This window comes from Podarcis cretensis (genome assembly GCF_951804945.1).
Source record: "Podarcis cretensis genome assembly, chromosome: 17".
NCBI classification, from domain to species: domain Eukaryota; kingdom Metazoa; phylum Chordata; class Lepidosauria; order Squamata; family Lacertidae; genus Podarcis; species Podarcis cretensis.
The window spans coordinates 42,822,651-42,846,346 of NC_137187.1; the positions used below are offsets into that span (position 1 = coordinate 42,822,651).

At 46.9% G+C, this 23,696-nt stretch overlaps 1 protein-coding gene across 5 annotated transcripts in view; it reads right to left on the reverse strand.

Moving 5' to 3' along the window:
* Positions 1-23,696, reverse strand: part of PTPN18 (protein tyrosine phosphatase non-receptor type 18) — a 105,057-nt gene that overhangs the window by 797 nt on the left and 80,564 nt on the right. For all 5 annotated transcript variants that reach the window (XM_079959005.1, XM_079959006.1, XM_079959004.1 and 2 more), the window contains 5 exons: positions 19,391-19,473; positions 13,208-13,539; positions 8,858-8,937; positions 1,219-1,246; positions 254-358 (listed from right to left, as the gene is read on the reverse strand). In XM_079959005.1, coding sequence (XP_079815131.1) covers positions 254-358; positions 1,219-1,246; positions 8,858-8,937; positions 13,208-13,539; positions 19,391-19,473 — 628 coding nt within the window. The remainder of the gene's footprint in view (positions 1-253; positions 359-1,218; positions 1,247-8,857; positions 8,938-13,207; positions 13,540-19,390; positions 19,474-23,696) is intronic.

A 23,696-nucleotide genomic window follows, 5' to 3' on the forward strand; every position in this document is an offset into this window, starting at 1 on the left:
GGGGGAGGTAGTTGGCAAAGGTGGTGGCAGAGAGGTGGGGTTGATCAGTGAAGCAAGCAGTGGCAGTAGACCCTAGTATGTATATTGAAATCTACACAGGTGTGTGAACCAGTGTGTGTGTGTGTGTGTGTGTGTGTGTGTGTGTGTTTGAGAGATTTGGGTAGGAACCTGGCCCTCTCCGCCCCCTCAGTTTCCACACGAATGCACCCTGCAGCACTATCATGACCTTTTGCCTAAAGGTCCCCTTACTTACCCATTCCATTGGCAGAAGATACCACCGCATTTGGGCTACTCCTGGGACTGATGTTGCCCACATCTTCATATTCTTGGGTGGGGGCAGTCCGTGGTGATGGTGGGGCTAGTAAAAAAACTTGAGAGGATGTCAATTCTCACATCAGCTTGCCTGTAACAAACACTGGGGCAAACATCATCTAGGAAGCTAGAATATAGGGAAGTTCATGTCTTGTGAAAAGCGGGCTGAAAGAAGAGTGCCAGCTGAGCCTTGCAGACCACAAGGAAGACCCACAACTTTCCAGCACTACTTTCTGAGATTTGTCATCCTGGAACGACTAGGGTCGTGACAAACTAGCACTCCAGTATGGCAACTCGGAAGGAGACCTTGTAGAAGGTAGCAACAGCTTCCAGGAGGTTGTGGGAAACTAATAAGGCAGAAACTTTAACCCTCCAGTTGTTGCTGAACTACAACTCCCATTATCCTTGTCCATTGACTGCTTGCTAGGGTTGATGGGTGTTGTCGGTCACCAACATCTGGAGGGCCTAGGTTCCCCACTACTGCAGTGAACACACCCTTTCCTTTCCATCTCTTGGAAGGCAGTCGCTCTCAGAAATGAGTCGTAAGCCATTTGAAGAGGATCCAGCTAATTGTTTCTGTGTAACTTTCTCTGAGCTTGGCCTAACCCTAGTTTAGAAAGAACACAGCAAGAGTCCCAGTGGTTCGGACCACAGGTCCACCATAGCCCAGCATCCTGTTCTCACAGTGGCCAACCAACATTTGATGATCCCCTGTTCTAGCACAATGTAAAAGGCAAAAACCCATTATCTCCCTTCTCTTTCCACATTGTTAAAAGTAGAAGTCCCTGTACTGTAGATGTTTTTGGACTCTCATCAGCTCCACCCACCATGGTCAGGGATGATAGGAGTTGTAGTCAAACAACATCCATGTTCCCCATCACCATTCGAAAGTATTTTGCTTCTTACCTTTCTTCCCAGGTGATGAACTAAAAACCTAGAGCAAGGGAAGAAAAGAAGTATTTGAAGAAGAAATATCTCATGGATGCCTTAGCTAGGATTCCTGCATTGCAGGGGCTTGACCCTTAGGGTCCCTTCCAACTCTATGATTCTGTGAAATAAAACATATTTCTGCACTGCTCAAACACACTTCGTTCTAGCACTGCCCTTGGCGAATGAGAGAGTCACAAGGATGCATTTTATTGATTCCCTTATTAAATGTATATTCCGCCCTTGCTTTTGAAGGAGCCCAGGGTAATAAGCTCATCCAAAAGAAAAGCATTATAAAAACATTATTTCATCCAGTGATGAAACAGCTGCCTGTAGATGACCTGGGGCAAGACAAGAAGGGAAGAGTTCTCACTCTTATTCTTAAGATAAGCAGCAATATGGTTAGATCTACAGGGACGCGGGTGGCGCTGTGGGTAAAACCTCAGAGCCTAGGACTTGCTGATCGCATGGTCGGCAGTTCGAATCCCCGCGGTGGGGTGAGCTCCCGTTGTTCGGTCCCAGCTCCTGCCCACCTAGCAGTTTGAAAGCACCCTTAAGTGCAAGTAGATAAATAGGTACCGCTGTATAGCGGGAAGGTAAGCGGCGTTTCCGTGTGCTGCTCTGGTGCCGGTTCGCCGGAGCAGCTTCGTCATGCTGGCCACGTAACACGGAAGTGTCTGCGGACAGCGCTGGCTCCCGGCCTCTAGAGTGAGATGAGCGCACAACCGTAGAGTCTGTCAAGACTGGCCTGTACGGGCAGGGGTACCTTTACCTTTACCTATGGTTAGATCTAGGGGGAAATAAAATTATATCGCTATACACAGATGGAGTGAGCCTTAGTGGGCAGGGTTGCTAGGCTGGTTTTCCAACACCAAGTGCAGAGGAGCAAGCAGGGGGCATGGTGCAAGTGAGGTGGTGGGAACATCAGATTGGCTCTGCTGGGCCACATGGGCCATACCAAGCTCCCTGCTGCTTTGCTCCTCCTCTCAGGAACCAGGAGTGACTTCTGGTGTGTCAGCAACATAGCCCCTCCTGCTTCTGCTCCTCCTGTCGCTGCTGCTGCAGAGTAAGAACAGAGGACTTTGCCTCATTGACTTCTAGCATATTTATGTTTAGGGTTTTGTCTGTTGTGTACCTAAGAGAAACAGCCCAGACATTTGAGCCAAGGGAAGACCCATTTTGCTACAAAGGAAATTGAATTCTCCCTGCTTCTATAAATTAAGCATGCCAAGCACATGTGAATAATTTCTTATTTGCATAACTTTTTATGTACATTTGGGTCATTTTGTATCCTCCTGAAGTCGTGATTACTATGGGAAATCATATTCAAAAGATGCAATTCCTTATGAGGCTTCACTAAATATTGCCTGCACATTTTCAAGCACATCTTCACTCCCAATGGCTAGAAACTTGGTGTTTGTTTATGTGTGTTTTGTAAAGTGAAAGCCAAGGTTCTTAGGAATCTGGTTTTTTTTACATCCAGTGCCAAGTTTTCTCCAGTTTGTTCCTCCAGCCCTGACTTTACTAAGCTGCACAGCTGGGAGCGGGGAATGATGGATTGACTCTCCCCCTTTTGACTCAATCATAACACACACACTGAAATGGAGGGGGCTTGAACCTCCCTTTGCTACTGCCTCCATATTCCTAGGGATGCCTAACATGTTTCATGCTCCAGTGTGTGGGATGTAAAGCTGCAGCCATTCCTACAGTGGACCCTCAAGATGGAGGGTGAGGGAACAGCTGCAGTCGCCTGCGGTTCCTGCGCAATGTTTGCCATCTTGCCAAAGGTTGCAGGCAGCTTTACCTGCAGCAATTGCATGTTGATTGCCCTCTTAGAAGACAAAGTCCAGCAACTGGAGGAACGTGTAGCTACGCTCCAAAGAATTAGAGAGCTGGAGCTCTTCTTGGAAGCAACAGGGCACACTGTCTCCACCAAGGAGGAGACAGGGGACTCCCCTGAGAAGGAGGCTAGTTCACCAACACAGGAGCCAGATATATGGAGAAACGTGACTCAAAGAAATAGGAGGCCCAGGGTTCGCTCTGATTGTTTAGAAATACACCATCGCTTTGAGGTCCTCTCCCCTAGAATGGAAGACGAAGAGCAGACTGCATTTGAGGATCTCTCCCTCATTACAGTCGATCAGGTATATGAAGACGAGCAGCAAAGTCAGTCCTCAGGGAATGTGCAGGCGACCCTGGAATGGACAGCTCACGGAATAACCCCGACCACACCTAAGAGGAGGCGTGTAGAGGTGATAGGGGATTCCCTACTGAGGGGAACAGAAGCAGTGATCTGTGGGCCTGACAAGATGTCTCGGAAAGTGTGCTGTCTCCCTGGGGCTAAGATCCAAGATGTAACTGAACGACTGCAAGGAATCATAAAACCCACTGACAAATACCCCTTCCTCTTGGTTCATGTGGGAACCAATGACACTGCAAGCAATAGCCTCCAGAAGATCAAAAGAGACTACGAGGCTCTGGGCAGGAAATTGAAGCAATTAAATGCACAAATTGTCATCTCATCTGTCCTCCCAGTTGAACGACGTGGCCCAGGGAGAGAGGGAAAAATAGTGGAAGTGAACAGCTGACTTTGCAAATGGTGTAAACAGGAACGGTTTGGATTCTTAGATCACGGACTGCAGTTTCTTGAAGATGGACTTCTGGCAAGCGATGGGCTGCACCTCACAATGGTTGGGAGGAATGTTTTTGCCAAAAATCTCAGAAACCTCATCAGGAGGGCTTTAAACTGACTAATGTGGGGGAGGGAGACAGTGCTCCTGAAGGTAGGAGTCTATCAATTGATGAACATGATCATCCAAATGTCATAGACCAAATGGAGCAAACAGCATGCAGACCTAGTGGTGGGAGGAAAAAATCCTTAAATAGGAGACACGGGGAAATGATTAATGGACTTCAATGTCTGTACACTAATGCGCAAAGCATGGGAAATAAACAAGATGAGCTTGAGCTCTTGGTACAGCAAACTAAATATGACATAATAGGCATCACTGAAACCTGGTGGGATAAGTCCCATGACTGGAATGTAATAATGGAGGGATACAATCTATTTCAGAGAAACAGACCAGACAAGAAAGGAGGAGGAGTGGCGTTATATGTCAGGGATGTGTATACCTGTGAAGAGATCCAAGATTTAGAACCTCAAAGCCAAAGTGAGAGCATTTGGGTCAAAATTAAGGGAGAGAAGAATAACAGGGACCTCACTGTGGGAGTTTACTATAGATCCCCAAGCCAAACGGAGGACATAGATGATGCCTTCCTGGAACAGATGGCCAAGCATGCAAAAGGAAGGGAGATAGTAGTAATGGGGGACTTCAATTACCCGGATATTTGTTGGATGTCAAACTTAGCCAAGAGCATAAGGTCAAACAGATTCCTCACTGGCCTTGCAGACAACTTCGTTGTCCAGAAAGTGGAAGAAGCAACAAGAGGAACAGCCATTTTAGATCTGGTCCTAACCAATGTTGATGACCTGGTTAGTGGGGTAGAAGTGGAAGGATCATTAGGTGCGAGTGATCATGCTCTTCTGAAGTTTACTATACAGCGGAAAGGAGCAGCCAAGCATACTAGGACTCAATTTCTTGACTTTAAGAAAGCCGACTTCATAAAACTTAGGGAAGTGCTGGGTGAGATCCCATGGACAGTAATACTAAAAGGAAAGGGAGTTCATGATGGCTGGGAGTTTGTTAAGAGGGAGATAGTAAAAGCACAACTTCAGGCAATACCAATGAGACGGAAACATGGAAGGTGCCTAAAAAAGCCAGGGTGGCTATCTAAAGAACTTTTAACTGAGTTAACATTAAAAAAGGATGTGTACAAAAAATGGAAAAGGGGGGAAACCACCAAAGAGGAATTCAAACAAATAGCCAGCACGTGTAGACACAAAGTCAGAAAAGCTAAAGCACAGAATGAACTCAGGCTTGCTAGAGAGGTTAAAAGCAACAAAAAAGGCTTTTATGGGTATGTTCGTAGCAAAAGGAAGAAGAAAGAAACAGTGGGGTCACTCAGAGGAGAAGATGGTGAAATGCAAACAGGGGACACAGAAAGGGCTGAACTCCTCAATGCCTTCTTTGCCTCAGTCTTCTCCGATAAAGAAAACAATGCCCGACCTGAAGAATTTGGAGCAAATGATTCAGCAGAGGAAACACAGCCCAGAATAACTAAGGAGATAGTTCAAGAATATTTGGCTAGTCTAGATGTATTCAAGTCTCCAGGGTCAGATGAACTGCATCCAAGAGTATTAAAAGAAGTGGCAGATGTGATCTCAGAACCACTGGCAGTCATCTTTGAGAATTCCTGGAGAACAGGCGAAGTCCCGGCAGACTGGAGGAGGGCAAATGTTGTCCCTATTTTCAAAAAGGGGAAAAGAGAGGACCCAAATAATTACCGCCCAGTCAGTCTGACATCAATACCAGGGAAGATTCTGGAGCAGATCATTAAGTAAACAGTCTGTGAGCACCTAGAAAGGAATGCTGTGATCACCAATAGTCAGCATGTGTCAGGGACGCAGCGGGAGCGCAGGGAGGAGAGGAGATGGAAAGCGAGGGGGAGCAATCCGAGGGCAGAGTAGGAGAATATGACAGCAGCCCGATAGATTCCATGAGCCTCTCCAGCGAATCGGAAGATTCACAGAAGGGGGCGCCGATGGGCAGGGCAAAGGGGCGACCCAAGGGGGACACCCCAGAAGCAAGGGGCCAGCGGGGACTCCCAGAGCAGCAGTTGGAAGTCAGGACCAGCTTCCCCACCAGAGCGTAGTGGGGGGGAGGAGTCCCAGGTGTCAGAGCCCACATATGCACCACCAGCGAGAGAAGATGAGTCAGGGTTGACCACGCCTCCATCGGAGAGCGAGTTAACGGTTAAGAGGAAAGTTGCAGGCTGGGCGCGCGCACCAAGTTCAAAGGTACAGGCGAGCGGCACAGAAGGTAGCCCGGATAGGGAACCAGGTCCTAAAGCCCGCCGGAAGGAGGGGCAAGAATCGTCAGGGTCAGCGTCAGAGGAGTCCAGGAAGGATGAGACCCTAGCGGGCAGGAGGGCCCAGAGGAGAAAGGAACTTAGGAAGAGGTGGAGCAAAGCGAGAGTCTTAAACTGGTGTGGAGGGGGAGGAGACTCAGACAGGACTTCGCCGGTCTAAGGTCGGGACGTAGAGCTGCACGCTGCGGCTTTAAAATGGAGACTGAATCTCAATAAAGACTTTTGTACATAACTACAGCCTAGCGTTGGTCCTCTGTGAGCTGGGACCTGGAGGCAGCTCTGACAGCATGGATTTCTGAAAAATAAGTCATGTCAGACAAACCTGATCTCGTTTTTTAACAGAATTACAACCCTGGTAGATGAAGGGAACGCAGTGGATGTAGCCTACCTTGATTTCAGCAAGGCATTTGACAAGGTGCCCCATGATATTCTTGTAAAGAAGCTGGTAAAATGCGGTCTTGACTATGCTACCACTCAGTGTATTTGTAACTGGCTGACTGACCGAACCCAAAGGGTGCTCATCAATGGTTCCTCTTCATCCAGGAGAAGAGTGACTAGTGGGGTGCCACAGGGTTCGGTCTTATTCAACATCTTTATCAACGACTTGGATGATGGACTCAAGGGCATCTTGATCAAATTTGCAGATGACACCAAACTGGGAGGGGTGGCTAACACCCCAGAGGACAGGATCACACTTCAAAATGACCTTGACAGATTAGAGAATCTGGGCCAAAACAAAGAAGATGAATTTTAACAGGGAGAAATGTAAAGTATTGCACTTGGGCAAAAATAATGAGAGGCACAAATACAAGATGGGTGACACCTGGCTTGAGAGCAGTACATGTGAAAAGGATCTAGGAGTCTTGGTTGACTACAAACTTGACATGAGCCAACAGTGTGACGCGGCAGCTAAAAAAGCCAATGCAATTCTGGGCTGCATCAATAGGAGTATAGCATCTAGATCAAGGGAAGTAATAGTGCCACTGTATTCTGCTCTGGTCAGACCTCACCTGGAGTACTGTGTCCAGTTCTGGGCACCACAGTTCAAGAAGGACACTGACAAACTGGAACGTGTCCAGAGGAGGGCAACCAAAAATGGTCAAAGGCCTGGAAACGATGCCTTATGAGGAACGGCTAAGGGAGCTGGGCATGTTTGGCCTGGAGAAGAGGAGGTTAAGGGGTGATATGATAGCCATGTTCAAATATATAAAAGGATGTCACATAGAGGAAGGAGAAAGGTTGTTTTCTGCTGCTCCAGAGAAGCGGACACGGAGCAATGGTTCCAAACTACAAGAAAGAAGATTCCACCTAAACATTAGGAAGAACTTCCTGACAGTAAGAACTGTTCGACAGTGGAATTTGCTGCCAAGGAGTGTGGTGGAGTCTCCTCCTTTGGAGGTCTTTAAGCAGAGGCTTGACAACCATATGTCAGGAGTGCTCTGATGGTGTTTCCTGCTTGGCAGGGGGTTGGACTCGATGGCCCTTGTGGTCTCTTCCAACTCTATGATTCTATGATTCAACGTTAGGGGATGTTTTGGCCCACTCGGGAGAAGACTTCCCGTTTCCTCCTGAGCTGGGACAGACTTGAAGAAGGTGCGGTCTGTTGTACTGGCATGGAGGAGCCCACGGCCTCCATGTTCGGATCAGTGTGTGTTTGGAGAAGTGACTGCTTAGTCGCAGTCACTTGGGACTAACTTCTTTATGGAATAGTTCTAGTTGTTATGTAACCTAAGTCTGCCTTCAGGGATATGACTGTGAACCTGAATGAATCTGTGAGTAAGCTACTTTTATATTAATGTTAATCAGAGTCTTGTGTTTATTCTTTTTAAGAGGGATTAGAAGGGATTTTATCAGGAAGGAATCTTTAATAGTAAGACTCAGATGAGTTAGCAACAAGCTGAACGCTGCATAATTTAAAAAGGGGGGTGTTTGGAACTGCTAGAATATGGAACTTGCTAGCGCAAATTAGGAAGCATATCATTAAATAATATATCCTCTCCTGCCTCCCTAATCATCCCCACACAGTGTACTATTAACTTGCAAAGTGTTTTGAAATATCAGGTTCACATTGTCTGTAGTTTTTCACTAATTTTCCAATTCTACAGATGGGAAAATCAAGGCTGAGGCAACTTATCCAAAGCTAAACAACAAATACATTGTAGAAGAGAAACTTGAGCCCAGGCATAGGAGCCAACTCCTAGGGGCCAAAGTCCCTCCCCCCAAAAAAATATTTGAGGGTGCCAGCTCCCCCTCCAAGTGGATGGGCATTGCCATTCAAATTGTGTGCAGGCAACAAGTATTGGGATTGATTATGTGGGGGGGGGAGCTCTTACCTGCCTCCCCCCATATTTTATTCAAGTTGGCACCCTGGAGGCCAGGTCTAGTAAAGCCAAACACACCCTAAAAACCAATCTGAATCAGGGCTGGGGGACTCTGTGGCCCTTCCAATATGCTGTTGAACTCCTCCCCAGCCAGCAGGGTCAATGGTCAGGGAGGGGGCAGTGGGAGTTGAAGAAGATCTGAAGGGCTACAGGCTCCACATCCCTTCTGGTCTACAGTTTTTGTCGGAGGCTTATCCCGGTCCTGTGACATAGAAATGTGGCTGGGAAACACCGAGCAGACAACATACTGTGGGCAGCAGGTTCCTCAGGGGCTTTTTCCCTAATCCATTGATGTGAGATGAGGAGGTGACTCTGGGATTGGAATCGCCTGTAGCAGAGAGAAGAGATTAGACAAAGAAAAGGTTATTCCCGATAGGTGCTTTCTGTACTCCCTTTGCTGTAACCACGACATGTCAGAGGGACCTAAACTTTTCCTCGGGATTATGATATTAGTATTAGTATTATTACAGTCATACCTTGGTTGTTGAATGGCTTAGTTGTCAAACAAATCGGCTCCCGAATGCCGCAAACCCGGAAGTGAGTGTTCCGGTTTGGGAACATTCTTTGGAACCTGGACGTCTGACGTGGCTTCCACAGCATCTGATTGGCTGCAGGAGCCAGAATGGATTCCGTTCGACTTATGAGGTACAACTATATTTCTGCTATCAACTACAGTCATACCTTGGGTTGAAGTTGCTTCAGGTCGAGTGCTTTTGGGTTGTGCTCCGCGGCAACCTGGGAGTAACGGAACACGTTACTTCCGGGTTTCGCCACTCATGCATGAGCAGATGGTCAAAATGACATCACGTGCATGCGCAGAAGCAGTGAATCGCAACCCGCGCTTGCGCGGACGCAGGTTGTGTTTGCTTCAGGATGTGAACGGGGCTCTGGAACGGATCCCGTTCGTATCCAGAGGTACCACTGTATAATCAATGACCTATCAACAGATTCCTCCCTGACAGCTTATGATAATCTCATTGAGTTCTTGCAGGATGTGGTCTCTGTTAACATAAACCCAGCCAGCAAGCCCCGAATTGCTAAAGGGTGCAGATGGTTCGACCAAGAGTGCCACACAAAGAAGAAACACTGGTGTCAGAGCTGCCCCTAGGTCCCAGCTCACAGAGGACCAACGCGAGGCTGTCGTTATGTACAAAAGTCTTTATTGAGGTTCAGTTTCCATTTCAAAGCCGCAGCGCGCAGCTCTACGTCTTACACCCTAGACCGGCGAAGTCCCGTCTGAGTCTCCTCCCCTATGACACCAGTTTAAGATCCTAGCCCTGCTCCACCTTTTACGCTGCTCTCTCCTCCTCTGGGTCCTCCTGCCCGCTGGGGCATCGCCCTTTCTGGACTCTTCCGACGCTGAGTCGCTTAGCTCCTCCCCCTCCCTCCGGCAGGCTTTAGGACCCGGTTCCCAATCCTCATTCTCTGCTGTCCCGCGCTCCTGTACATTTGAACTTGCCTCTCGCGCCAACCCAGTGACCTTCCTCCTGACCGTTACACTACTTCTGTCACTGCTTCCCTCTTCCGGGATACTGGCCGGATCTGACCTCCCCTCCGTTGTCTGACTCTCCGATGGAGGTGTGGTCAGCCCTGCCTTATCTTCTCTCCCTGGTGGGGAATGCACTGGCCCCGATCCTTGGGACTCTTCCCCCCCCCCACTCTGCTCTGGTGGGGAAGCTGGTCCTGATTTCCAACTACTGCTCTGGGAGTCCCTGCTGCCCCCTTGCTCCTGGGGCGTTCCCCTTGGGAACCCCCTAACCCTGGCCACTGGCGCCCCCTTCTGTGAATCTTCTGATTCGCTGGAGAGGCTCATGGAATCCCTCGGTCCACTGTCCTCTTCTACGCTCCCCTCGGATTCTTCCCCTTCGCTCTCCATCTCCTCTCTTCCCTGTGCCTCTGCTCCTGAGCCCCTGACAACTGGCCTATAGAAACACTGGCCTAAACTATTTACCCCCAACTTATTTCAAAATTTAAAAAGAGTACAAAGCCCTTTTGGCTTCAAAAAAAAAGGCAGTCTGAACAAAACTCCTGGCCTCTGTTGCTGAATGCCTCGCTAAACAACGAAACAAAACTCTTCTGGCAACTGGTCTCTGGCTTCCTGAGCAATAGCTCTCCAGCCCCCAGCTGTGCCATTCCAGCTCAGGTATGGGAGAACCATTTTAGAAATATATTCACGGAAAATTCAAATCTCCCCGCCAGTTTTTATGATGAAGTTTCAGCAGAACTGTCACTGTTCCCACAATGAAGCCCAGTTACAGTGGAAGAAGTCTATACATTAATTGGGAACCTTAAGAGTGGTAAGGCCCCAGGAAATGACTTTATCCCAGCTGAATTGATCATATCAAATCAGCACTGGTGGGCTCCTCTTCTGGCAGCACTTTTTATGATAGTAAATAACTCAAGCAAAATACATCTAGCTAGAAACATGCAATAGTAGTCTCAATCTTTAAGAGAGGCCAGCCAAACATGCCTTCTAATTTTAGGCTAGTCAGTCTGCTTTCAATTATAGAAAAGCTGTATGCCCGCTTTCTCTGTAACAAACTGACAAGTTTTCTAAATGACTATAAATATATCTGAAGCTTGGGCAGCTTTCCGCGAAAACACTCAACATCAGACCACTGTCTAACGCTGTCCCTCCTAGCTGAGAAATACACCAGACCTCTACAGAGAAAACTCTTTGTGGCCTTTATGGACCTGAAATCTGCCTTTGACTCCATCCCTGGATTCCAACTATGGTCCAAATTACATCTAGTACTGAAGGTTAAACGTCTCCTATATCTTATTAAAGCCCTGCACAGTGGAAGCAATTTGCAGGTTAGGTGTGGGTTGCAGGGCCAGCTCTCAGACTGTATTGAGATGGCCAGGGGAGTAAGACAGGGATGCATTTTGGCCACTACCTTGTTGTTTATTTGATTTTAATTTAAATTTCTATTGGAATTTTATTTACAACATAACACAAACCCCCACGCCCCAATACACAAATCCACCTCATTAAACGTGAACATAACATACAGTGAGCATAACATACAACAATACAAACAACAACAAAAAATACTTCCTTTATCCTGTATCTGGCCTCCTTATTTACTTCTTATAAACAGTTTATAAGATGTTCAGTTTGTTTTTGAATGACTTAGAGGCAAGCTTAATGGACCCTGATGGCCATCTTCCAAAAATAGGGACAAGAAAGACCCCTTTCTTGCTGTGTGCAGATGACACGGCCATCTTCTCCCAAACCAGACCTGGCCTGAACTACCAACTAAGGAAATTCTGAGACTACTGCTCTGGTAATAGGTTATCCATCAATTATGAAAAATCAAAAGTCCTGGTGTTTGAGAAGAGATTGTCCCTGAGTAAATGGGTACTGGACGGTCACAAACTAGAGCAGACCAAATTCTTCCGGTACCTAGGGCTTCTGTTCCATCATTCCAAGTCCTGGAAACACCATTGGCAAACTGCCTATCAAAAGGCGGAGGTAAGCAAACTGGCTATATTTCAATTCTTTTATACAAGGGGAGGCCATTATGTTCCATCAGCCATTAAGGTATTTAATGCAAAATCTGTCTCTCAACTCCTCTAGGCCTCAAACATCTGGTTCAATGGCTCATTCTCCAGGTTTGATGACTTCCAGGCAAAGTTTCTCCGGTCCCTCCTACAAGTTCCAAATTGTGTTCCAAAGGCAATACTATTTTTAGAAACAGGTGAATGTCTTCTATCAAGTAAAGCATGGTGGGCTGCCCTGAGATACTTGTATGAATCTGTATTTTATTCTGAATCCATGTTATGGGTCATTGGACCGCAATAAAGATTATATTATTGTATTTCTATTTCTATACCACTTTATATTCTTAAGGGGGGGGGGAAGCGGATTACATTAAAATATTAAATAAAACAATCCAGGAAAAATGACTGAAGAATGATATTTGCAGCCTTTAATGTTTTACTATGGATTTTATTAGTTACATCTAATCTATGTTTGCAGCCTTTGTGAATTCCCATTTGAATTTGCTTGGGTTCTGTACACCCAAAGAAAAACCCCATGAAATACCCCCAAATCCAAATTTGTCATGATGACTAGAATCTTGTTTACTTGGATTGAAGTCATATGATATTCACAGAGCTAGTTTAGCACAGTATTTTAAGAAAATGTGCTATGATTCAGGGACATCCTTAGTTCAAATGTCTCTTCTGTCATTAGCTAGATAACAGCCTGTGCACGTTGGCTCAACAGCAAGTGTCACCACCAGTTCCAGGTGACCCTTTTTGTCAAGTAGGTGTGCTCTGGCATCCCTTCCCCCATGTCTGCAACATGAGATGATAACGCTGACCTGCCATATCTTGCAGGCCTGATGTTAGGGTTACTGAGATAATGTTTAGGGAAGTTTTAAATCTTTGATGTTCTATTGTGTTTTTACTATTCTGCTGGGAGCTGCCCGGAGTGGCTGGGAAAACCCAGTCAGATGGGCAGGATATAAATAATAAAATTATTATTATTATAAAAGAACTGGAGCACTTAAAACTACTGCATAAATGTTAAGTCTTATTGTTATACAGTTATACAAATTATTAAGTGCACACAAACTATTACTTCACATCACCTGGGTTAATTTGGGCGTATTCGCAGGTTGCCGCGGAAGCTGGCCAGTGGATGGGGCTTCCAGGCAGCGAGTGACTGGCTTGCACTCCTACAAAGGCACTGGGGTCAATTGCCAAGGTGTCGGGCACATTGCTCATCCGAGGCTTCACTGCGGCATAAAGGGGTCCCTCTCCACTAAGCGGGGCCTCGTTGCCTGGAGCAGGAGGAGAAGCGTCCAGTCCACTTCGCCGGAGCTTGTTCACAACTGCATAGGTATCACCCATGTCCCTGATGAGCTTGGGTGGTTGTTCTGGCGCTGATGTGGGCTGAGGGTCAACCGGCACCGAGATGCTCCTGGATCAGGGAACACAGAGGTTATGTGAAATCTCCACAAAAGGCAAAGGGACCTCTCTCAGGATAAGAGTTTATGAGTCAGGCTACTGAAGTTACCGGTATATATATTTTTAAAGGATGCATATTTGTAATGCACAAAATGTACATGTACATTTTCTCAAGTGATTTCTTTTAGTTATTTCCTCTGCAGAGGAGTATAAAACAATTTAGGAACAATAATTGCTTTAAGAAATCTTATGCATGAGGAAGAGTTTGCGGTAATTTTACTTCTCAGCTGTAGCCCAGCCTAGGATTTTTCCAGAGGAACCCCCTGCCCTCCTCTCCATTTTGACTTTCTTCACCGCCTCTATTGCATCTGCAGAAAACAGCAGCAGGAGACTTTTTCAGGTGGTTCGCAATTTAGCGGAACCACCTGTTACATCGGGGCCCAGTATGGGCCACATGATCTCCTGCAATGATTTTGCAAAGTTTTTTGCAGATAAAGTTGCTCAGATTCGGAATGAGGTAAATGCCACCGTGGGAGCAGGGCCGGGGCGGGAGAGTGCTAGAGTCCTCTCTAGTCAAATTGCAAAAGTCAATTCCAATCTGTTACCTCCGAGGATGTGGACAGGCTGCTTGGGCGAGTGAAACCAACCACCTGTCTCCTTGATCCTTGCCCATCCTGGCTTATAAAAGCTAGTCAGGAAGGGCTGGGCGATGGGCTTCGTGGGGTGGTAAATGCTTCTCTCCGTGAGGGAGCCTTCCCAGACCCACTGAAAGAGGCGGTTATTAAACCGCTTCTTAAAAAACCATCTTTAGATGCGGCCACGATGGCCAACTATCGCCCAGTCTCAAATCTTCCATTCCTGGGCAAGGTGATTGAGTGAGTGGTTGCTGAACAACTCCAGGCACGCCTGGAAGAAGCGGACCATTTGGATCCCTTCCAGTCGGGATTCAGGCCTCATCACGGGACTGAAACTGCCTTGGTCGCACTGGTTGATGATCTCCGGCGGGCTAGGGACAAAGGTGAAAGCTGTTTCCTAGTTCTGCTGGATCTCTCAGCGGTGTTTGATACCATCGACCATAACATCCTTCTGAGCCTTCGATAATATTTCTTGGGATTTTATGAAGAAGAATTTACAGGGGATGGGGATAGGTCAAGGTTTTGAAAATGGTATAGGTGCAATTTATTCAGAACAAAAAGCAAAATTAATTGTGAACAATGTAGTCACAGAAGAGTTTAAGATTGAGAAAGGAACACGACAAGGTTGCCCAATCTCTCCACTGCTTTTTATATCGGTCCTGGAGGTTTTGCTAAATATGATTAGAAAGGACCAGTTGATTAAAGGTATACAAGTGGGAGCTAAACAGTATAAATTGAAAGCATTTGCTGATGACGTAGTATTGACTTTACAGGAGCCAGAATCTAGTACTAAAAGGGTCCTGGAACTGATTCAAGAATTTGGGCAGGTAGCAGGTTTTAAGTTAAACAAAATGAAAACTAAGGTTTTAGAGAAAAATTTAACTGTGAATGAGAGAGAGAAGTTCCAGGAGGAGACAGGACTAACATTGGTCAAGAAAGTGAGATATCTAGGGGTTAACATGACTGCTAAGAATGTAAATTTGTTTAAGGATAACTATGAAAAATGTTGGATTGAAGTGAAAAAGGATTTAGAAACATGGTCAAATTTGAAGCTATCATTGTTAGGTTGAATTGCTGTGATAGAAATGAATGTATTGCCAAGGATGCTGTTCTTATTTCAAACATTGCAAATCATAGATAAGATGGATTATTTCAAGAAGTGGCAGAGAGACATTTCTAGATTTGTCTGGCAGGGCAAGAAGCCTAGAATAAAATTTAAGATATTAACTGATGCTAAAGAAAGAGGTGGATTTGCCCTGCCAGACCTTAAACTTTACTATGAATCAGCTGCTTTTTGCTGGCTGAAAGAATGGTATAGGTGCAATTTATTCAGAACAAACACCAATGTGCTGGATTTAGAAGGTTTTAACAATGTATTTGGTTGGCATGCATATTTGTGGTATGATAAGGTAAAGGCACATAGGGACGCAGGTGGCGCTGTGGGTTAAAGCCTCAGCGCCTAGGACTTGCCGATCGAAAGGTCGGCGGTTCGAATCCCTGCGGCGGGGTGCGCTCCCGCTGCTCGGTCCCAGCGCCTGCCAACCTAGCAGTTCGAAAGCACCTCCGGGTGCAAGTAGATAAATAGGGACCGCTTACCGGCGGGAAGGTAAACGGCGTTTCCGTGTGCGGCTCTGGCTTGCCAGAGCAGCGATGTCACGCTGGCCACGTGACCCGGAAGTGTCTCCGGACAGCGCTGGCCCCTGGCCTCTTAAGTGAGATGGGCGCACAACCCCAGAGTCTGTCAAGACTGGCCCGTACGGGCAGGGGTACCTTTACCTTTACCTTTAAGGTAAAGGCACACAAGGCGTTTAAAAATCATATTGTTAGGAAAGCATTGTTTAATGTTTGGATAAGATATAAGGACTTGTTAGAAAATAAAACCCCAAGATGGTTGTCACCAATGGAAGCGAAGGCACAGAAAAAACTCAATATGGAAGCCAAATGGCCGAAATATTGGGAAATTTTGGAACAAGATGGAGACAGAGTAAAACTGCAGAGCTTTGAAAAATTAAAAAACAAAGTGCGAGATTGGCTCCATTATTACCAAATAATGGAGGCATATAATTTGGATAAAAAAGTTGGCTTCCAGGTGGAAAAATCAAAATTGGAAACAGAATTGTTAGATTCTAAAATTAAGAATTTGTCAAGAATGTATAACTTGCTGTTGAAATGGAACACTCAGGACGAAACGGTGAAATCTGCTATGATTAAATGGGCACAAGATGTTGGACATAACATTATGATGGCTGACTGGGAACAGTTATGGACCACAGGTATGAAGTTCTCGGCATGTAATGCCTTAAGAGAGAATTTAATGAAAATTATTTACAGGTGATACATGACACCAGTCAAGCTTGCAAAAATTTACCATTTGCCCGAAAATAAATGTTGGAAATGTAATGAGACTGAAGGTACATTCTTTCACCTTTGGTGGACATGCCCAAGGATTAAGACATTCTGGGAGATGATCTATAATGAAATGAAAAAGGTATTTAAATATACCTTCCTGAAGAAACCAGAGGCCTTTCTCCTGGGCATGGTCGGCCAATTGGTGCCAAAGAAGGACAGAACTTTCTTTATGTATGCAACAACAGCAGCAAGAATACTCATCGCGAAGTATTGGAAGACACAAGATTTACCCACCCGGGAAGAATGGCAGATGAAGTTGATGGAATTGGCGGAAATGACTGGCAGAATCCGAGACCAGGGAGAAGAGTCGGTGGAAGAGGATTGGAAAAAATTTAAAGATTATTTACAGAAATATTGTAAAATTAATGAGCTTTAGAAAAATGGTGGAATGAAGTTATATGGCTTTGGCAGAAATGTTATAAGGAACTAGGTACAGATAGATTGTTAATGTATTAAAGGGAAAAAATCAGGTTAGAACATGTTAAGATTAATTATAGGACAGAAAATAGATGAAGATGGAAAGGACTTGCTGAAATAGTTAATTGAAGTGGAATACAAAAAGGGAGGCGTGAGGAAGTCAATGAAACAAGTGAATGAAAGTTAAGATTGAAAATATTGGAAGTGTTTTTAATTGTTTTTGTTTTAATTTTCATTTTTTCTTTTTGTATTTTCTAATACAAAATTATATTTTGTATAATTAATAATTAATTATTATTACTATTATTATTATTATTTTAAAAAACATCCTTCTGGACCGTCTTGAGGGGCTGGGAGCTGGGGGCACTGTCTTTCAGTGGTTCCGCTCCTTCCTCCTGGGCCGTGTTCAGAAAGTGGTGGTGGGGGATGAGTGTTCAGACCCCTGGGCTCTCACTTGTGGGGTACCTCAGGGTTCTGTCCTCTCCCCCATGCTTTTTAACATCTACATGCAGCTGCTGGGAGAGATCATCAGGAGGTTGGGCTGGGTGTTCATCAGTATGCGGATGATACCCAGCTCTACCTCTCTTTCAAATCAGAACCAGTGAAGGCGGTGACGGTCCTGTGTGAGTGTCTGGAGGCGGTTGGAGGATGGATGGCGGCTAACAGATTGAGACTGAATCCTGACAAGACAGAAGTACTGTTTTTTGGGGGCAGGAGGCGGGTAGGTGTGGAGCATTCCCTGGTCCTGAATGGGGTAACTGTGCCCCTGAAGGACCAGGTGCACAGCCTGGGAGTCATTTTGGACTCACAGCTGTCCATGGAGGCACAGGTCTATTCTGTGTCCAGGGCAGCTGTGTACCAGCTCCATCTGGTATGCAGGCTGAGACCCTATCTGCCTGCAGACTGCCTCGCCCGAGTGGTGCATGCTCTGGTTATCTCCCGCTTGGACTACTGCAATGCGCTCTACGTGGGGCTACCTTTGAAGGTGACCCGGAAACTACAACTAATCCAGAACGCCGCAGCCAGACTGGTGACTGGGAGCGGCCGCCGAGACCATATAACACCGGTCTTGAAAGACCTACATTGGCTCCCAGTACGTTTCCGAGCACAATTCAAAGTGTTGGTGCTGACCTTTAAAGCCCTAAACGGCCTCGGTCCAGTATATCTGAAGGAGCGTCTCCACCCCCATCGTTCTACCCGGACACTGAGGTCCAGCACCTAGGGCCTTCTGGCGGTTCCCTCACTGCGAGAAGCCAAGTTACAGGGAACCAGGCAGAGGGCCTTCTCGGTAGTGGCGCCCTCCTTGTGGAACGCCCTCCCACCAGATGTTAAAGAGAACAACAACTACCAGACTTTTTGAAGACATCTGAAGGCAGCCCTGTTTAGGGAAGTTTTTAATGTTTGATGTATCACAGTATTTTAATATTCTTTTGGAAGCCGCCCAGAGTGGCTGGGGAAGCCCAGCCAGATGGGCGGGGTATAAATAAATTAATTATTATTATTATTATTATTATTATTATTATTATTATTATTATTATTAAAAGAGCTGTGGTCACACAGAGCTTTTTAGGTTTCTCTCTCCTCCTTCCTAGTGAAGAACTGCATGCAGTTGCTGCTCCTTCCTTATATCACGGAGCTGTGGAGCTGGGGTTCTTTGTTCGCGCCTTCCAGCCCCAAGCCATGCTCTGCCTCTGCTTCCAGGCCTCTGTTTTGTGCTTCTCAGCTGGCTGCCTGGAAGCTTCTCGATCCAAGTCCCTAGACTGATTGGTGGAAGGCAGACTGCAGTAGATAAGGCATTAAGGGGAGGAGAGGTAATCTGAAAGCTGCAGTTGGAAAGGTATGTCTTGAGGAAGGCTTGACGGATGAGAAGGAGGCAGGGCTTTACTTCTTCACCCAAGTGATGGTTTTCATATGCCCCTCTGACATGTCCAAGCCTGAGCTTTGTGATTTGAAGGATGTCAAAATAGTGAGTACCAAGATCAGAGAGATGCGCTCACAGCTGCTGTAATACAGTCCGTATTTTTTATTATATATAATAATACCCATAATATAATAATACTAGTGTCTGCCATTCTCCACTGAATAAACCCAAAATGAGCTACAGCTCCACATAAACATTCAAAGCATAAAACCAGGCAACCGAATAATCAGTAATCACATCTACCATCTTAAAATATGAAAATGTATAACCAGCACCCGGTTTGGGGGGAAAAGAACCATGTTGTACAATGTGGAGGGTCCTGACCCCTTTCCCTAAGGCAGCCCAAAGTCTGCACCAGCTGGGACTCCCCAGAGAAGAACTCCCACATCTCGGGTGTCACTGCAAAACATGGCTCTGCTTTCCTGCCAAACCAAGACGGCTGGGCTGCCATTTCCAAGGCTCCCTCTCTCAGCCTTCCTTACCGGTGGAGGACGGTGCTTCGTTTGAGCGGGGCCACAGCCAGGTGTCGGAGGGAGAGGGCGTCGTCATAGAGGGGAAGACGGTTCTGTGTCGAAATCCGGAAGAACAGAAAGGAAGTAAGGGACGATTTAGGCCAACACAACTGTTTGAATATCCTACAGCAGGAAGTTTGCAGGAAGCCACGTCTCTGTGCTTCTGAGAGGGTGGCACACACACATTAAATCTACAGTAGCCAACGGGATACCCTTCAGAGGTTGTGGGGCTACAATTCCCATCAGCCCCTGCCTGCATGGCCAGCTACTCCTGCATTCATGTGAGCATTCATTTATTTTTAAAATTAGCTCTTTGTTTTTCACTGCTATTGCAACATCACTTATACCTCCTATGTGTTCCAGAACTTAGGACGGCTGCTATACAACCTTGTCAAGACTGCCTAGTCACACAGAAAGGAGCTTTCCCTGCTCCCTTGCCAAGCTGCTCACAACTTCAGAAATTAATAGGAACAGAGCCAGTGTGCCTATTAACGCAGATGATGTAAAATAAAAGTTTGTTTGTGCTTAAGAATTTGTTTAATTGTATAAAAACAAGACTTAGTTTTTATATAGTAGCAAGACAAACCCACCAAAGCAAACACAGATTTCAGTTGCTTGGAGAAAACAAGCTAATTTTTGTTTATTTCATTTACAAATACTTCTGTCTCTTCCGAATCCAGGTGTGGCTGGTGTGGGGGAAGAAGCGCTACACTGGAAGAAGGCCCTGGAGCAGCCTTCATGCACAGATCTTAACTGACCTGCCTATAAGGCTGGGAGGGGAAGATTGCTGGGAAGGGTAGTTTTCCTGCCACCCTTCTTACATAGAAGAAGAGTCCTGCTGGGTCCGGCCAAAGGTCCATTGCTCTGCTCTCCCATTGTCCAGGCAGATGTTTATGGGAAGCCTGCCTGCAGGACTGGAGTGCAACAACACTCTCCCCACTTGGGATTCCCAGAAGCTGTCTACTGGGGCATCTGGCCTTCGACAGCGGAGGCAGAACAGAGCCATCACGGCTGGTAGCCATGGATTGCCTTCTCCTCCATGAATTGGTATACTCCTTTAAAGCCATCCAAGCCGGTGGCCACCACTCCTATGCAGTGGGAGAAGAAGGGCTTTCTTTGTCAGCCTTCAGTTTCCTGGGGCGGCCCTGAGTCTTCCAGTATTCCCCTCTAGCTGGGGATTTTGTGTTTGAGGGATACACCCATTCAGTGACAGTTCCAGGGCTTGTTGGGGGGTGGAGAGGCTTCCTTAGCCACAGTGCCCTCTCAGTGGGGCCCCTTCCTCCTCCTCCCCATTGCTACAGCTGCCCATTCACTTCTCTTCCCCTCTGGCTCCAATGTGCGCCACCTAATCCTCTCTCTACTAATCCCCCCCCCCTTATTGAGGTGTACATTTCCACAAGGATTGTGCAATTATTGGGCAGACAATTATGTTTAAAGTGTTTGCTGCTCAGCTGATCTCTCCACACATGCCATTTGTTCAGAATTTTAAAAAGTGAATCAACAAACTGGAAGATGGGGAAAGGAAAAAGGGAACACCTACTGGTGTGAATGGGAGCAAGCAGTTTTGATCTTCAACTGCAGTTGAAGTGTGTGTGTGTGTTTGTGTGTGTAGCGGTGAAGCTAGGCTTTTTTTCACTCGGGTCAAAGACCCAGTAATGGCACCCCATGTGCATTTGCATACACACACAGGCTGGGAGCCTCAATGGTGCCCCTTGGGAGGCATCACCCAGAGCAAAAAAACCCCCAACCCCCCCAATAGCTGTGGCACTGGCAGGTGCACTGGTCTAATGAAGCCAAATTCAAAAGGAGAAAATGTCGTCTCCAAGCAAGATCCAGCTCAAATGTGGACAAGCCCTGAGAAGCTTGGCTATGAAAAGTCTGAAGCAGTTGATGGGCTAATTCTTGTCTCCCTGCCCAGTTGTGAGCCTGAGGGGCCTTCAAATGCCAGTCTCTGGGCCACCCATGGGTGTAACCTGGGGGGGGCACGAGTAAAACAATAGAAATACTTAACTAACTGACCCATCACATTGGTTCTGCCCCCCTAACAAAAATCCTACCTATGCCCATGGGGCCAACATCATATCTCACTCACATTGCTGTCACTTTTGCCCCTCCCAAGCCCACAGAAAGTAACCTAAAGCCACAGAGCCTCCAGATTCTTGTGGTATCAGACTTACACAGCTGGAACTCCCCAGTTAGTAGATCAGAAAGATAAGAGGCCATTTTGGGGGGAAGTGAGTATGAAAGAGGAACCTCCTCAAAGCACAGGTTCCCTGCAGGGGAATGTGTGCACTTGCACTTGTGTGCCAGAGACAGACAGAGAGAAAGACAGCTAGCTGGGTTTGCTTTTATAGTAGCTGCCTGTATCTTTTCCTCCATTGCCAGGATTCTTAAAATGGGGAAGAAAAGAGCTTTAAACATGCCGTGTGAAGGCAGCCTGCAACTCCTATCATCCCTGCCCACTGGCCATATTGGCTGAGGTTCATCTGGAGGGCTGCAGTTTTCCAACCCCTGCAAAAAAAGAAAGGGATAGCACTGCAGTTGTCCTGGGAACCAAGATTAGTCCTTTTCCTCTTCTTAACATGCATTCAAAGCCAGTGTGGACCTGGGACACGAAGGTTTAACACACACACACACCCCCCGCCTGGGGTGACCTTGGGATAGTCGCTCTTAAAGCAGGGGCCAGGATGGGGCAGTGGAAGGCCATGTATGCTGCCCTGAGTTCCTTGAAGAAAATGAAATATTTGCAGTAACAAAATTATGAGAGCTAAAGCCACAACTGCAGGTACAATCTTCAGGAATCTGCTGTGACATTTATGAATTCAGCTCACAAATATAACTCGGAAAGGCTTCGAAGGATTAACTAAATATTTGGTCAAGTTTGATTAAAACTCATTGTCAGGGACTCAGCGGGAGCGCAGGGAGGAGAGGAGATGGAGAGCGAGGGGGAGCAATCCGAGGGCAGCGTAGGAGAGGATGACAGCAGCCCGATAGATTCCGTGAGCCTCTCCAGCGAATCGGAAGATTCACAGAAGGGGGCGCCGATGGGCAGGGCAAGGGGGGACCCAAGGGGGACACCCCAGAAACAAGGGGCCAGCGGGGACTCCCAGAGCAGCAGTTGGAAATCAGGACCAGCTTCCCCACCAGAGCGTAGTGGGGGGGAGGAGTCCCAGGTATCAGAGCCCACATATTCACCACCAGCGAGAGAAGATGAGTCAGGGATGGCCACGCCTCCATCGGAGAGCGAGGGAACGGTCAAGAGGAAAGTTGCAGGCTGGGCGCGCGCGCCAAGTTCAAATGTACAGGCAAGCGTCACAGAAGGTAGCCCGGATAGGGAACCAGGTCCTAAAGCCCGCCGGAAGGAGGGGGAAGAATCATCAGGGTCAGCGTCAGAGGAGTCCAGAAAGGATGAAACCCTAGCGGGCAGGAGGGCCCAGAGGAGAAAGGAACTTAGGAAGAGGTGGAGCAAAGCGAGAGTCTTAAACTGGTGTGGAAGGGGCGGAGATTCAGACGGGACTTCGCCGGTCTAGGGTCGAGACGTAGAGCTGCGCGCTGCGGCTTTAAAATGGAAACTGAACCTCAATAAAGACTTTTGTAGATAACTACAGCCTAGCGTTGGTCCTCTGTGAGCTGGGACCTAGAGGCAGCTCTGACAGTAAGTCCCGTCTCCGAAAGAACCTCGCAACGTGAGAGGACGCAGCGAGGGGCGAAGATTGGTGCTTCGCGAGCTCACAAAAGCAGCACAAGATGACTACCGAAGAACAACTGGCAGCTCTGCAAAACGCCGTGACACAACTTAACGCAGAAATACTAGCGGCCAGGAGGAGAGAAGAGGAATCAGATGCTGTCTGCAAGGATCTGCAAGTCAGGTTGGAAATGTTGACTAAACAGGGGCTACCGGGAGCCAAATCAGAGGGGATTGGGCTCGGGAAGAGAGGAGGGAGCCTTGTGTCGCATTTCGATGGGACTCTGCAGCAATATCCTAACTTCAGAGCAGACGTAGTTTTTGCGCTAAAGTTGCTGGAGAAGGACTTTAGAGATGAGCAGGAGAAAGTAGGCTTCATACTAACACATCTCCATGGAGAAGCTAAAGCGTGGTTGCGCAATCTGTGGAGAGATAATGATCCAGCCCTCCAAAACGCAAAAGCCTTCATTAAGGCAATGGACGCTTGTTTTTTATCAGAGATAGATGTGGAGGTCGCTAGAAGAGAGATTCATGATTTGAAACAAGGCAGAGCCACTGTAAGGCAATATCATTCCCGCTTTTTTGCATTGG